The sequence below is a fragment of the Taudactylus pleione genome, unplaced genomic scaffold (assembly GCF_031769625.1).
Source record: "Taudactylus pleione unplaced genomic scaffold, aTauple2 ptg000288l, whole genome shotgun sequence".
NCBI lineage: Eukaryota > Metazoa > Chordata > Amphibia > Anura > Myobatrachidae > Taudactylus > Taudactylus pleione.
The window spans coordinates 1,879,790-1,892,872 of record NW_028284690.1 but is presented as its reverse complement, the minus strand read 5'-3'; the positions used below and the strand labels follow the sequence as shown (position 1 = coordinate 1,892,872).

Sequence of the window (13,083 nt, the reverse complement as noted above, 5' to 3'; positions counted from 1 at the left end):
TTGAACTGCCACGTTTTTGTGCAGCCCACTGCTGCCGCTTAGCTTAATCAGCCAGCTAGCTTGATGCAAATTTTGGGCCTAAACTGGATGAAAACAATGTAGTGAGCTGTAAGGGGGTCAATATTGACTGGAAAGAGTGGAAATAAATGTTATTAAGGTTAATAATACTGTAGGAGCAAAAACAGGCCCATTTTATGTGATTTTAGCTGTTTTTATGATTTTTTAAGAAAAAATCCAGATCCAAAACCAAAAAACAAAACACGGAGGTGGTTTTGGCAAAACCAATCCAGATCCAAAACCAGGGGAGATCCAGATCCAAAACCAAAACATGGGGGTCAGCGCACATCTCTAATTCTAAGGAATCATGACACGTCCACTAAGCAGACCAGAGTTATTCAACATGTGGCCCTCCAGCCCCTGTTGAACTACACATCCGTGCCACAGTTGTGCTATTAGGGCATGCTTAAACTTTGCCAGACATGCTGGGATGTATAGTTCAACAGTAGCTGAGGGCCACATATGGCTAAGCAGATCCGCAATCTGTAGGCTCGTATACAACACAGACTCCCAATTTGATGATTAATATGCAAAGCAGTCCTTGAAGACAGTTGCTAGTACAATGCATATCCTAATCGGGCAGAAAGAAAACAATGCTGTGACCCCATACTGCTTAATTGCACAGTTGGTGAAAAGTAACTGTTCTCTCAGGCCACTGCACTCACAGTAGTGACTGCATAATGCTGCTGTTCACTGGATCGTTACATTGCTGGGAAGAGGCAGGGAATAGTGCTGACTGATACCTGTGGAGCAATGGTGTCAAACTCGGGCCCTTCAGCTTTTGTGGGACTACATATCCCGGCATGCCCTGCCACAATTTTAGCATACCCTAATAGCAAAACTGTGGCACTGTATGCTGGGATGTGTAGTTCCACTGCAGCTGGGGGGCCTAAGTTTGACACCACTGCTGTGGAGGAACTGTATGTTGCTTTTTTCGCTTGTCTGCGTTTCTCATTGGTTCCTCCTTTTGCGGACAGCTAGTGATAAGTATGATATGCGGAGCTATCTTTATATTTGATCAATATTCTAGGAATTATGGCATTTCTTTATGCATTTAACACTTTGAGCTAGTGTTGTCCACCAATAGTTAAAAACCATTGATCATCAATGGTCAACCTATCAGGGATTTGCATCTGAAGGACGCTCCAGCAAGCACTGCAGCACTGTTTATGGCTGCAAGGTGCCATTCCAGGCGCCTTGCTAACCAGATGTAGGGGCTGAGGGGCTGCGATGGTGCCGCTCCCCCTGTGCGACAGCACCAGCTGAACTGTTCTCCTTACTGTCCCGACCAACCCAAATTTGAGCTCTGCATTCAGATAATCTATGTCAGCACTAATAAATCTACATCCATAAGACCTCCAATGTAGACTCCACATTCTCCTCCATTATGTTTTTATTTACAGTTAGTAACCATGATTTACACAGTTTCATGACCCAGGAGAACATGCAGGGAGCTCCTATTGAACAACCAATTACTTCCCGAGCACATAATCAAAGTGATCTGCTATCATCACTTAGGGTTCCCCTAAAGACCCCTACACAATATATAATTTGATCGATTCCAACGCATCGGAATGTCAAATCGATCAAATCGTCCAGTGTGTACGCACTATGCGTGCTCCCGCGGTGTCGTCCATCGCATCTTCCGATGTTTTGAACATTCAGGGAAATCTGTCAGTCTCGTTAATGATTCCCCTCAGATCGTGCAGTGTGTACGCACTACCAAACGACCAGGCAATATGGTTACATTATATAGTTAACGATCTAACCCCCAAACGATGCAAGATATATTATTTGGTCGCTTGTTAGATTGCACAGTGTTCATGCACTAGATCGTTTGCCCGGGGATTCAAGGTAAATCGTTGGCGACAAGGCATAGCTTGAAAGTTGTCTAATGTGTACCTAGCTTAAGACCAGAGCCTCACTATAACACTGCTCCTGCTGTTGGAGCATATCATGGATATTCAAGTATATGTTATAGCATATTGTAATAAAAGTGTACAAAAAATAGGTATTATTTATTTTTTTTTTGCCTAAGTGTACATATACACTTTATTATGCCCAACACATATAGTACTGGTACTTCACACTTAGAGGTAGATGTACTAAGCTTTGGGGAGAGATAAAGTGGAGACAGATAAAGTACGAATCAAACAGGTCCTGTTATTTTTCTGTAACATGACAGATAGGAGCCGATTGGTTGGTACTTAATCTCTCTCCAAGGCTTAGTACATCTCCTCCTTGGTGAGTGGAGGTTTCGGGGTGGAAAGGGGTGATGTATTAAGCCTTCTAAAGAGTGGAGAAATTGCCCATAGCTATTAGCAACCAATCAGCTTATACAATATACTTGATAAATGCTAGCTAGAATAGAAGGTTTGATACAAGTCTCCTTTTATTCCTATATACTTTAAGTCACCATATAAAGTTAGTGGGCATGGAGGCAGCACTTAGAAACAGCTGCACTTTAGATAAGCTGTGTGCCCAGCCTCGTACATAATTATTATCTGACAGTTTTAAAATATCCACACATCTGTGAAGGCACTGGGGAATGTCATGGTAGTGCCAAAGAGTGCAATGACACAAAAGACATGGTTGTTTAGAGGTGTGGCTGGAGGGCCCAGTTGAAATAACCTGGTTTCAACCCAGGTAAGGAGCAGGGTTGAACCTGGGTTCAACGCGGCTCGTGGTGCAGTGTGAACGGGTAACCCGGACCCGTTCACAGCATAGGAAGAGCTGGGGCTTGTAGATGATCTCATCTCCAAGCGCCGGCTCGGTTCGTGACAGCGGTGACGTCATAGACTAGACAACAAGCCGGGTTAGGCCACCAGTCTGAAAGGGGTCGTGTCCGGGGAGGACCTGTGTAGAAAATCCAGGGTGCGACCCGGGTTTGCGGTGTGAAATGGGCATAAGTTTAGCTGTCCTTGCTGTTGTCATAGCGGTCTCCTTGGTGAGAGCAGCTGCCACTGAATATTTATGAGGAACAACTAACTGTCCTGGCTCTTTTTCCAGCACAGAGCTTGACACTAAAGAAGAACACCGAGCCACCCACAGATACTCTACACGGACGGATATCCATAAGAGCGCACGTACAGTACCAATGCCTCCTCTAGAACCAGAGGAAGCAAGACACTCAGTTAGGATAAATGGTGCAGGATAGTTATGGTTGCTAGCACCATACAGTAATAAAATTGTTTTCAGTTACAGGGCGGGATGAGATGCATCCCGCCGATCTTTGCATGCATGCCGGCTAACGCCGGTATGCATGACCTTCAGTGAAAGGACCACTCTCTCAGTAAGAGAGGGCCTTTGCGATGAAGGGACTTCCGGGTCTATAACCCAGAAGCCCCTCCGGTGTTCTTTTGCGCATAAGGATGCGGGGGGTACTGGAAGGGATCCGATCAGATCCCTCTTACAGCACTCAGCGGAAAGAAGCCCATAGGCTTCTATGGATGCCACCATCGGGAAGATGGCGTTACCCACTGCAACCAAGCTCTTGGTGTATTTGAGAAATGCGGTCAAACCCGCATTCTTAGGTTGCTGCATCCCGCTCACTGTCTTTTATTTTATGTCTCTGCCATCTGCAGTCTCCCCTCCTTCCAACAGCACCACACCACAGGTAGCTGCACAGAAATGCCAGTTTCTAAAGGTTTTTTAATGGAGGCTGATAATGATAATGTAAAGAAAAAAGCCACCCATACTTTCCCCACCACCAAATACAATTATTATTCCGCTAACTTATTTATCATGTGTTCTCCACACTGCTTAAATTGTAAGCTCATATGATCCAGGCCATATTTACCTTGTGCTTCAGCGCTACGTGTCAGCACTTTATAAATATGTCAGCACTTTATAAAATAAAAAAAAGACAATAACATATTTCTAGGGCTCTGCTAACTACTTGAAAAGTGCATTTTTTTCTTCAACTATATTTTACACAGTTACAAAACAAGTCCATTGGGCTGCCAATAGTCTAAGGCAGAAAATGAAAAGATGCAGGCATTGGGTGTATAAGTGCAGCCAAAGCACAGGAAGGGCGTGTACACCCAAAGTGCGACTAAGTGGCCAGCAAAAAAGATCAGAAGTGTACATGTTGATCCTGGTGTAAGTGTAACAAGGATTATGATGATGACTTGTGTGATTTTTCGCACAAGGTCATAATACACCTATTTTATGCACAATGGCTACTGGAAAAGTCTTTTAAAACTGCTTTAACACTGCAGTGTTAAAAGCAGTTTTAAAAATTAAATGCTTCATACTCGGTTGTGGGAGAAGTTTGCATGTATATTCTAAACTTGTGTCACTAAAAATTAAACTTCTACTTTACTAATACCTGCACTATCCAGCTGTTAACTGTAATGTGTCTCTATTGTTTCCTGTGATTTTTAGAAATTTCAGAACTCACAGTGAAACCAGGCCGCTCAGTCGTACTCCAGCTGCGTCAGGGATATCATGTGGAGGGAGCCACAGCCAATAGGGGAAGCTGCAGCACCACACTTTTGTATGTGTCTGACTCTAAATAGGCCAAAAAGATTTATTTATTTTTTTCAGACGATTTTTGCAATTTATTTTACTTGCAACTCTGAATAAGACAATAATTAGGTGAACAGGGTTAAGGGGAGAAGTTTAGTGGAAGAGTCACAAGAAGTATGCTAGAATTGGAATGTGATTTGTCAAAATCTCTGATTCTCTGTGATTTTTGCTGCAATTTTTAAAGCAGCACATTTGAACACAGAACCAGCATTGGACGAATTGCTGTTCATAACATTTCCCCAACAGTGATCTGAAGTTAGTTTAGTGAGCAGCAAATTTAATATGCCGTTTTCCTGTTACGCAAGAGACTCCTTCAGAGTGTTTCCTCTGTGAAATCAGTAGCTGATTGCAGATTTCTGAATTACTTTGAATATAGCTCTTACCTGCATCCCTAGCAGGGATTTATTCAATCCATGGAATTGACAGACTATCAGTTACCATTAGAAAGGACACTCCTGAACACTACTCTGATTCATAACAAGAAGTTTCAAATTAAAATTAAGCTAGTGAGATCTTCAAGATAAAGAATTAGAATTATGTTTAGATCCAGGAAACAATAACGGTTTTCTATAGTGAAGGCAAAGGAAAGCAAGATATGGATATCTGCAACCTTAAGGGGCCTATCCATTACACGACTTTGTGAACAATCCGTCCAAAACCAGGAGGTTTTGGTCGCATTGTTCACAAAGTTGTGTAATGGATAGCCGGCAAGGAACAGCTATGCACGTGCACACTGGGTCCTTGCCAACCCCGACTATCTACTGACCATGCCCGTCAACCTGACTACGCTCGTCAGGTTCGGCATGTTCAGAGATAGGAGGTCAGGCTCCTGCACTGAATGACGTTCAGTGAACGCCTTTCAGTGCGGGCACCGCACCTCGCCGACCTGAAGGTCTGAACGCTTCACGTTCAGTCTTTCAGGTTGCCTAGTGGATAGGCCCCTTTAGACATACCCAAAACATCTTGCCAAAAATCCAAGATCCAGTTCAGGCCTACTCAGAGGAAGGCCATTTTCACCATCACAGCCTACTACAATGTACCTGGCATGCGTGACACTGCTAGTGAGTTGAATAGATATACACAATCATACTCACACAATGGCGCTCACTCCTCGACAATATCTTTCCCACATGCTACGAAAGCGTGGTTGCCCTCCGATGTCCCACAGCTTGAAAGAAAAACAGAATAAGGTCATCATTTTTATTAGCTTACAAAGCGTTAGCAACAAGAAAATCACTACACGACAAAGACCATTTTTTTTTTGTAATATCCTCAAAACAAAACCTCTTAACTGCTGGCCTGCATGAGGACATACCATAACATTACAGTCTACAAGGGTGTCCACAAGCTGATCTTGGTTCCAATGAAATATAGGAGCACAAATAGTCACAGGAAGGGTTAGGTTTTAATAATCTTTTTAAACAAGCAATTTACCTTATCCACACACTACAGGATAAAACAACAGTTTCTTATTTCCAGCAACTTATATAGCACCAACATATTCCATTGCGCTTTACAGTTGGGAAGAAAACAGTAACAAAGTAAGACTAATGCGGAGTACACACTAGACGGTATGTCTGCCAATCTTGTGGATCAGCCAGTGTGTACCCACTATGGACGACCGTGCGTGTCCATCTGGGCCGTTCCGTCGGCCTGCATGTAGGGCCGATGGAACCACCCAGCTGCCAATGACAGACAGGTGAATGGAGCCGGCATATTGGGTGGTCAGGCACTGGATCGTGTAATGTGTACTGGCCGCCCAATATGTTGGCCCGTCAGCCGTCACAACGCTGGGAACACACATCGGTAAGTGTCTACCCAGCTTAAGTAATAAAGACAGACAAAGATGTAAGAGGACCCTGCTCACAAGCTTACAGTGTATTCCCACATTTTATCTGTACAAATCGTTCAGTGCAAAGATTTTAAAAAGATCAAGAGAGATTTAAATCTGCTAAAGTTGATTTTTTGAACATGTCCAGAAAAGAGACCACTTATTTAAGATGATCCAATGCGCCCACACATACAGATACATTTGTTTTCAAGTACTGGACGATCAAAACTTGGCAGAACAAATCACTGAAATAAGATAATTTGTGTCCCTGTGTGGGCATGCTTAGCTCTGCAGACAGCTATATAGAAAGAAAATACTATGGCAACTGTTTAAAGGCAAATTTGCTCAAGTCAAACATTGTGTAACCCATGGGGAGTCTGTACATCTCAACAGCCTCACAGTTCCTGCAATAACCCTCACAGTCAAATCCATTTGCAATAGAAGTAGAGTAGTATAATATCCACAACGAACTATAAATGTATTAAAAATACATGACTTAGAAAACAATAAAAATCCACATAAATCTACAAATATTCAAATAATCTGAAATAGCATATCCTCTTTACTAGACAAGCAGCAGTCATACTGGGTTACCATTAACAGAAGCAGTGCTGATGTAACAGGAATAAAGTATGTTATGTTAGGACCTATTACGTGTAGGGATGTGCGCCGGACAATTTTTGCCGGATTTGGATTTGGTTCTAATTCGTCGTCTGGCTTTGGATTTTTTTTACAAAAATTGACAAAAAAAAGCTACAATCACATAAATTGGGCTTTTTTTTCTTCCTAGAGTATTATTAACCTCAATAACCTTAATTTCCAGCGATTTACAGTCAATTTAGAACACCTCACAGTTTAAATTATAGTTTTCACCATTATTGGCCAAAGGTTGCAGTAGCTGACTGGTTACCAAGCGACAAAGCAGCGGCACAGACACCACAGTTTAAAGCACATCTATGACACATTGCCACACAGCAGTGGCAGAAATGAAAAGTAGTGCACCTACCCAGTGGGGTACGGCCAGCAGAATCACAGTACTTGTTTACAAAGTGGGCTACGGCCCTAGGAGTCACAGTGCACAGTCTTATTCACATTACACCGCATATACGGCCTGATTCAGACCCGGTCGCGAGCGCTGAGCGCTCGCAACCGGGTCGATGGTGGCCCAGAGCACATGCGCACGACGGAGCCGGCTCCGTCGCGCGCATGCGCGAGACTCGGATAGCGACGCGCAATCCGTCACTCCGGTTCTCACACCAAACGGGGCGTGCTGTCGATGTTGAGTGACAGCACGCCCTTTGGTGGGCGGGCCGGGGGATGGCTGCACAGACGGAGGCGTTCCCATGAGACCGCCTACCGTCTGGGGCTGGCCCCACTGACATCACAAGTGATGTCAGTGGGAGAGCTTTCGGCTCTGTTTGAGCTGAAAGCTCTCTGGGGCTTGCGGCCACGAGAACCTACCACAAGCGTCTCGTCGCAAGCCCGATGGTCGCGATGGTCACCATCATCCTGGCCACTGGCAATAGCTGTGGGTGGCAACCCACAGCAATGCGAGCGGCCAGGAGGCCGCTCCATAAAAAAAAAAAAAGACGCCCTGATTTAGAGCAAGCGCTCTGTCAGAGTGTCCGGCTCTGAATCAGGGCCATAGTATCTCTGATTCACATTACACCATAAAGTAGTGTCTCTTATTTATGTTACAACACACAGTAGTGCCCCTTTTACACAATGCCCACAGTAGTGACCCTTTTACACAATGCCCACAGTAGTGACCCTTTTACACAATGCCCACAGTAGTGACCGTTATACACAAAGCTCACAGTAGTAATGCCCCTTATACAATGCCCACAGTAGTAGTGCCACTTATACAATGCCCCCAGCAGTGGTGTCCCTTACACAATGCCCCCAGTAGTGGTGCCCCCTATGCAGTCCCCTTAATAGTAGGGCCCCCTATGCAGTGCCCCCAGTAGTAGTATGCCCCCCAGTAGCAGTGCCCCCATTAGCAGGCCCCCAGTAGTAGTGCCCCCATTAGCAGGCCCCCAGTAGCAGTGCCCCCATTAGCAGGCCCCCAGTAGTATGCCCCCCAGTAGCAGTGCCCCCAGTAGCATGCACCCAGTAGTGGTATGCCCCCCAGTAGTAGTATGCCCCACAGTAGTAGTGCCCCCATTAGCAGGCCCCCAGTAGTAGGCCCCCAGTAGCAGTGCCCCCATTAGCAGGCCTCCAGTAGTATGCCCCCCAGTAGCCGTGCCCCCAGTAGCATGCCCCCAGTAGTAGTATGCCCCCCAGTAGTAGTGCCCCCATTAGCAGACCCCCAGTAGAGGTGCCCCCATTAACAGGCCTCCAGTAGTATGCCTCCCAGTAGTAGTGCCCCCATTAGCATGCCCCCAGTAGTAGTATGCCCCCCAGTAGTAGTGCCCTCATTAGCAGGCCCCCAGTAGTAGTGCCCCCATTAACAGGCCACCAGTAGTATGCTTCCCAGTAGTATGCCCCCCGTAGCAGGACCCCAGTAGCAGTGCCTCCATTAGCATGCCCCCAGTAGCAGTGCCCCCATTAGCATGCCCCCAGTAGTATGCCCCCCAGTAGTAGTGCTCCCATAAGCATGCCCCCAGTAGTAGTATGCCCCCCAGTAGTATGGCCCCAGTAGCAGGGCCCCAGTAGCATGCCCCCAGTAGTAGTATGCCCCCCAGTAGCAGTGCCCCCAGTAGCAGGCCCCCAGTAGCATGCCCCCAGTAGCATGCCCCCAGCCGCTGGCGGCTGTGTGTTTGTGTCTGTGTAGGGTAGACCGCTATCACAGCGTTCCACAGAATCCGAACCGCTCATCTCTAGTTTAAACTGAAGATGTCAAGCTCCCAATACATACGATATGAAGAAATAACTAAAATAAACCGTGCTAATAGCAATGTCCTATATATATTAATGTATAGGGTATATGCATATGCTGCCATTTGGAAAACAATTAATCAATTGTGTCTAATCCATGCACTAATTATCTCCCGCATTGATTATTGCAATAGGCCCCTTACCGGTCCTCCTCAAAACAGACTCTCACCACTACAATTTTAAATGCAGCTACGAGGCTGATCTTCCTTGCTAAACGTTCATCTGTTAATCCGCTTTGTCAGTCCCTAAAATTGGTAACATGTATTGTACCAAATTCAACATAAAATACTTTTACAAACACATAAGGCTATTAACCAAACCACACCAACATACATCTCTTCACTTATCTCAAAATATCTTCCAATTCAACCTCTCCGCTCTGCACAAGACCTGCATCTCTCATCCACACGCATTACCTCCTCCTACTTAAGGTATCAAGGTTACAGGAATTTTTACAAGCTGCACACCCATACGTACTTTTCACTTTCTTCTTTTTCACATCATGCGGACCCTAGGCCAACATACTAGTGTGACTGGATCATACAGCCCACCAAGGACCTCTTCAATCTGGCTGGATCATTATGCAATACAGCAATACAGATGTGTCCACATATTGCACATCTAGCCTCCTTGCGCGTTAAAAAGCCCTTCTAGTCGCGCCATGCCATGGCGTGACTCTGTAGCGTCGAGCGTCTTTTCATGCAACTTTTTACCTTCAAATACATCTTATTCGCACAGTGGTTGTATTGGATAGCACAAGCAGCTTCTCCTGATTAAAATGATACGTGGCATGCCTATGTTCTATGTGCAACTGCGGTGATATCTGCATATGAAACGGTACGTAACAGTGTCAAGGCTGCTGACACTGTAACAGAGCATTTCATATGCACATACACCGGCAGTTGCATGCAGAACATATTGCACCCACCAGTCTAATACAGAGAACACTGACCAACAAAAAGTTGGGGGTCTTTCTGTTCTGTGGGCGCTGCTCATACTGCCGTTTGCACAACAATACTACCAAAGACACAACATCCTTACAAAGTTCAACCAAACCAAAAAAAAGAGTACTAGATTAAGGAACAAATCACTTATAAAAATATAGGACTCATATCTAGCAGAGTGCCCTTGTGGCCTACAATACTTGGGAAGAACCATGAGGAAAATATGTCTAAGGACTGCAGAACACATACGCAACATCAGAAAAGACCTAGTCACCCACAGCCTCTGAAGCCACTTCAAAGATATCCACAATAATGACCCTAGGGGACTCCACATAATAAGGTCCAGATCCAGAGGAACTGGAGGGGTGGAAACTTTGAGAAACTCCTAGATAAAGAAGAACTTAAATGAATATTCACACTCAAGACACAAACACCAAAAGAACTGAACATCGATAACGTAGTCAAATCAATCATCAACTATTGTTCACCATACCCCAATATGGTCCCTTTTAACAGCTGCCAACTAGTTTTCACTACTGTTTTCCTAAACTAATTATTGATGTATAATAATCTACCTGTATATCCACTGATTACCATCCATTATATTTACAGTTTACCTAGAGTTTCCCCTATACATATACTAACTCATAATACCCAGGTATTACATTAAATCAATTACAGATTCATGCGAGCATGTTATCTAAATATCTTCACCATACTGATTTCTAGTCAGGCGATCCAGATGCAATCGTCAGTCACAGCAGTGAACAATGCAATATTGACAAAAAGGGTCTGATCCATCACTACACACCAAATGCAGTCTATATCGATATTCGCCGTAGATGTATGATCAGTATAGGGATTTTATCCATACAATGGACTAAGCTATGATTAACAGCTATGCATTCATTACTATTAACTGTACCCTTTATTCAGGTAACTTCAGCTATTCTAATTCATTGCATTATTATACATGTAATTAACAATGCACAAATAACCTATGCACGAATCAGTTCACAATTTCTTTATGAATGACATCTCCCTATCCACAGACCTTATTGAAAGTCTGTAACTGTGGAGCAATTAGTCATATACATAAAGAATTCCATGCAAGGTCCATGTGATGCACAGCAACCAATCACCCACTTTTGTTTACTTCCCCATGATATTCATGTATCCATGACAACAGTCAATCATCGTGACTTACGTCATCATCACTCCCCCTATAAAGGAACTACCAACTCACTTGCACCAAGTCCCTGAAGAAGGCTAACCAGCCGCTGCGCGTTGGACAAAGACAATCCTATCCACACTACTATTCATAAATTGACTAACTACCAGCAAATTCACCAACAAATCCACTGTGTCCGTCCGGCACACAGCGCATGTGCACACCCGGAGCTGCATATACGAACTACATCCGCCAAGTCTCCCCACTGGCTGGTGGGTTGAGCGGCCAGCCGCATCACCAGTCAGCCGGGACCACGTGACCGCAAGGAAGCTTGGGCTCCGTCAGACGACCTCGCACCTGGTGAGTAGGAAGGATCCATAGCGAGTGTGTAACACGGCACACATTCCACCAGGAGGCAACGGGTCGACAATCATCTAGGACAGTGGAGGATCGTGGTTATCCGCAGGACATAGAGTAAGCTGATGAACCGGAGTGCACGGGACGCCGGCCCTCCAGAGCGCCACTACCTAGATTTTTTCTATTCGTTTTCTCCTTGTATTTGTTTTTTTTTTTGTCTATTCACTATCAATTTTTCATGTTCCATGTGACATTAACTTATTCCTTTATGGTCATATCCAGTGTGATATATGCATATAACCTCCTCTGTTATTGGTCCCAACCTTTTGAGCACTAGGGACCTCCAGATTCAATCCGGTATTCCGTTACCATCCCCCTTCCCTCACCCTTTACCCACCTTGCATCACAAGACTTCAGCGGAAAGGAGCACTGTGACTCCAAATTAATTCTGCACCGTATCAAATAAACAAGATACTTATCATTTATACTTCATTATTTGTACTTATTAAAGTCTCACAACTGTCTCATCATCAATCAAGCGCAGGCACAACCACTGTTTTTACTTATGCTAATTAGGACTGGGGATTACTCCTAGTGCTCGCTGCTCATATAATACTTCAAAGAGTAAGCGCAGGTGGTATCTCATTTTTATGCATGCAGAACATAGGCATGCCCCATATTTTAATTGCTGTGAAAATAAAACGCATTTGAAGGTAATAAGTTGCATAAAAAGACGCTCTTCGCTACCAAGTCACATGGCACTCACATTGTGCGGCGCAACTTGTAGCGCACAGAGGATAAATGTATGTGGACACATCTGTATGTAGCACTTGTCCTTGTGCAGAAATTCCTATTTCCCTATAGATTATAAGCTTGCGAGCAGGGGTTTCTTACCTATTTGTCAGTATTGTTTTATTGCTATTTTGTTCCCAATTGTAAAGTGCAACAGAATACGCTGGCCCTTTATAAATGACGGTTAATTAATAATTAGTAATGAAAATGCATATTATTATCATTTATTTATATGGTGCCACAAGTGTACCGCAGCGCCTTACAAAGTACATAAACAAATAAGTAACCAGCGACTTACAATACAATACAAAGCAGGACACGGACATGGATAATAAACATTGCTATATTAGCGACCTTTACACCCACATAAGCAGCCAAGTGTTAGTTGCCCTAGTGGGGAGTAAGAGATAAATGAAAATACAGTAGGGAGAAGCACAAGAGGGTAGAGGGCCCTGCTTGAAAGAGCTTACATTCTAAAAGGGAGGGGCAGACAAACAGGAGTGACACAGATGAGGTAGGCGGGG

The 13,083-nt window shown here is 44.4% G+C and overlaps 1 protein-coding gene across 1 annotated transcript in view; it reads right to left on the bottom strand.

Annotated features, from left to right (window-relative positions):
- Positions 1-13,083, bottom strand: part of ARL8A (ARF like GTPase 8A) — a 102,151-nt gene that overhangs the window by 68,324 nt on the left and 20,744 nt on the right. Inside the window, exon 3 of the mRNA XM_088482442.1 lies at positions 5,682-5,755. Coding sequence (XP_088338568.1) covers positions 5,682-5,755 — 74 coding nt within the window. The remainder of the gene's footprint in view (positions 1-5,681; positions 5,756-13,083) is intronic.